At 50.9% G+C, this 2,788-nt stretch overlaps 1 protein-coding gene across 1 annotated transcript in view; it reads right to left on the bottom strand.

Annotated features, from left to right (window-relative positions):
• HIP1R (huntingtin interacting protein 1 related) overlaps positions 1–2,788 on the bottom strand; it is a 13,869-nt gene that overhangs the window by 1,111 nt on the left and 9,970 nt on the right. Inside the window, exons 26-30 of the mRNA XM_035898544.1 lie at positions 2,592–2,671; positions 2,035–2,135; positions 1,348–1,453; positions 411–534; positions 192–253 (exon numbers count right to left, since the gene is read on the bottom strand). Of these exons, the coding sequence (XP_035754437.1) occupies positions 192–253; positions 411–534; positions 1,348–1,453; positions 2,035–2,135; positions 2,592–2,671 (473 nt within the window). The remainder of the gene's footprint in view (positions 1–191; positions 254–410; positions 535–1,347; positions 1,454–2,034; positions 2,136–2,591; positions 2,672–2,788) is intronic.

Below are 2,788 nucleotides of genomic sequence, written 5' to 3'. Positions count from 1 at the left end.
CTCCAGCAGCTTCTCCAGCTCCAGCACCTTCACCTGCACCCAAACAGCCATCTTGGGCCCCGCGCACCCCAGGGAGGGACCCCCACCACGCCGGTGGGGGCAGAAGAAGGGACCCCCCATTGCGCAGGGCTGTATCAGGAGCTCAGCCTGTCCCAAGGGTGGCAGCACTGAATCCACCCCCGTGGCCATACCTGCGTTTCCATCTCTTCCTTCTTCAGCTTGATGAGGGACATGCCCGAAAAGTCCATGGTGTCTGTGGGGAAAAGCAGGGGACCCTCACTGAGCACACCCCTTGCAGAGGACACCACATGCCAAAGCAGAGCCCGCAGGGCACCTCAGGGTGTTCACTAGGCCAGAAAGGGACTCAGGGTGGTTTTTTCTCCCCTTTCTTCATAAAAAAAAAATCTCACCTTTCTCCTCAATCTGCTCTTGCCCCGACTTGGTGGAAGCCACTACGTTAGCCGCCATCTCATTGACATTGCGCGAGCACTCCTGGAGCCGGCCCAGGTTCCTGCTGCTCTTCTCAGCTTTCACCTGCAAAGACCATGGGGATGGCTGTGGGTCCCCACCATGGCACCTTCGCACTGGCTCCGGGGAGCCCCCAGGCAGCCATGTTCTGTGAGGGAGCAGAGACACCGATCACACCGTGTCAGAACCAGCATGGGGCATTAAAACCCAGAGCTGAAAAGGACGGATGGGCAGATGGACACACATTTATTCTTGATGATCCCATCATGGCCAGACAAGGTGACCTCTGCAAAGCCCTTCAGCCCCAGGACACCAAACCAGCTCTACTCCCACCTGAGCCAAGCACACATGGATTAAGCAACACCAGTGAAGACAGCTATTTTTTTTTTAAACTATGCTCTTAGTTTTAAAACCATCTGCTGTAAAAAAAGCAATATGGGTCCTCCTCCCCCCAACCTGCATCCCCTTTTGCTCACTGAAACCTCTCCACATCAATTTCACCCACACCAACAGGAAAGGTGGCAAGGACCAAAATCCATCACTCCCAATTCACTGCAGTTGCTTATTCGGGGTTTCTTGTTAGTTATTAGCACTTTCTTTACATAATCAGCTTGGCAGGAGGAAGATGGGAGGTTTTACACATCTTAATTTCTGAGGCAAGCCCTGCTAGGTGTGGGAATATTAATGCAAGTGAAGACACATGGATTAAAATCAGTGACTTGAAAATAGTAGAAGAGCTTCCATTCCTCCCTGCTCCGGGAGGAGGCTGCAGGACTGGCAGACAGGACATCTGTCCAAAAGCATCCGTGGGACACCACCATGGGAACAAAATTACTTACTTGACGAGCTGCGTGCAGACGGTCCTGCTGGGACACTCACCTTGGAAGCAGCCACCAGCTGGGCCGTGCTGGCGGCAATTTCATGCGAGCAGACGATCAGTTCTTCGTATTTGCCCGTATGCAGGACGACTCTGTCTGCTGACTCCCTGCATCAGAAGGGAGATCATATTAGAGATACTCATCCTGTGCTGCGAAGCAAGCACAGGTTATTTACCTCCTGCTATACCCTTAGAAATCAGCATCAGACCTTGAACCAGCAGCTTTGCCTGGAATTATTTAAAGCTCATTTACAAGCAATTACTCAAAGCCCAGATCCAGAAGTTTTGGATGGGTGTAAAATATCAACAGAGGCAGGACTGTGTTTCTGTAATGAAGTGGATGAGATTTTAAAGCTTTGTCCAAAAAAGCCCCAACATTTCCTGCACTGGCATGGGGACATCCTGCCCCGATCCCAACCACCCCATCCACAACCATCTGAGCAGCAACCAGGACACCAGGACACACTGCAGCAGCTTTCACATTTTGCAAACAGGGAGGAACTGGGCATCCCTATTTCGGTGACCAAGTGCTCTGACCCAGGCTATGATGCTCTGTAAGGAATTAGCAATAACGCTCCACGCAGATTCAGCAGTGGGACAGTTTGGGTTAAAGGGCGATGGAGAAGCGTGGGCCAGCCTGGAGAGGAGCCTCCGGCAGTGGCCGTGGGAGAGGTGCTGGGGGTACCTACACGAGCTGCGTCGCTCCCCAGCCCACCGCCTTGGAGGCAGAGATCAGCCCTTCGGTCCAGCGTGAGTTCTTGGCGTAAAACTCCTGAGTTGTTGCTGCCCCCTGTTGTTATGAGAATATTATGACGACCTGGATTAACTTGTTTCTAATATACAACAATATATAAATCCATAAATCCACATAAAATGTAACAATACATAAATTCATATATAGAGCCATAGATCAAGGGATTGGCAGCATTTCTGTGTCCTTCAGGCTGCTCTTACTGGCCTGCTTAAACACAGATTGAGAAAACTAACTTTGGAGCCCCAAGTCTGTGAATTTGCTCTGGGTTTAACACAGACAAGTTTGGGCTGTCGCCTTTAGACGGACAAGGCTTTGCAAAGGTGACAGCGATGCCTGCAGAGAGCACAGGGCTGAGCAGCCCATCTCCAGCGAGCGAGACTGACAGTACCGCTAACATGGGAGAGCACAAAATTCAGCCAATGCTTCTGCAGATTGTGGGAAATGCTCCCATAGCTCTTGTTGCTGCAGAGATGAGTGTAGGGGAGGACTTACCCGGCCACTTTCTACTATCTCCTTCTGTAGGTTTGTAGATGTCATTACAAGAAGTCTAATAGCCTGGAACAAAGAAAAACGGGGTTTGGTGGGGATTTCACAGAGAAGGATTGATGCTGCCAATGGTGGGAAGTTACAGTTTTGCACAGTCTTGATGCCCCAGCTAGGGTTCTGCAGTACTGACCTTCATTAAGTCC

Source organism: Egretta garzetta, unplaced genomic scaffold, assembly GCF_000687185.1.
Source record: "Egretta garzetta isolate BGI_Z169 unplaced genomic scaffold, ASM68718v1 scaffold447, whole genome shotgun sequence".
NCBI lineage: Eukaryota > Metazoa > Chordata > Aves > Pelecaniformes > Ardeidae > Egretta > Egretta garzetta.
The sequence above is the reverse complement of the archived record's forward strand: the minus strand, read 5'-3'. Positions and strand labels throughout refer to the sequence as shown.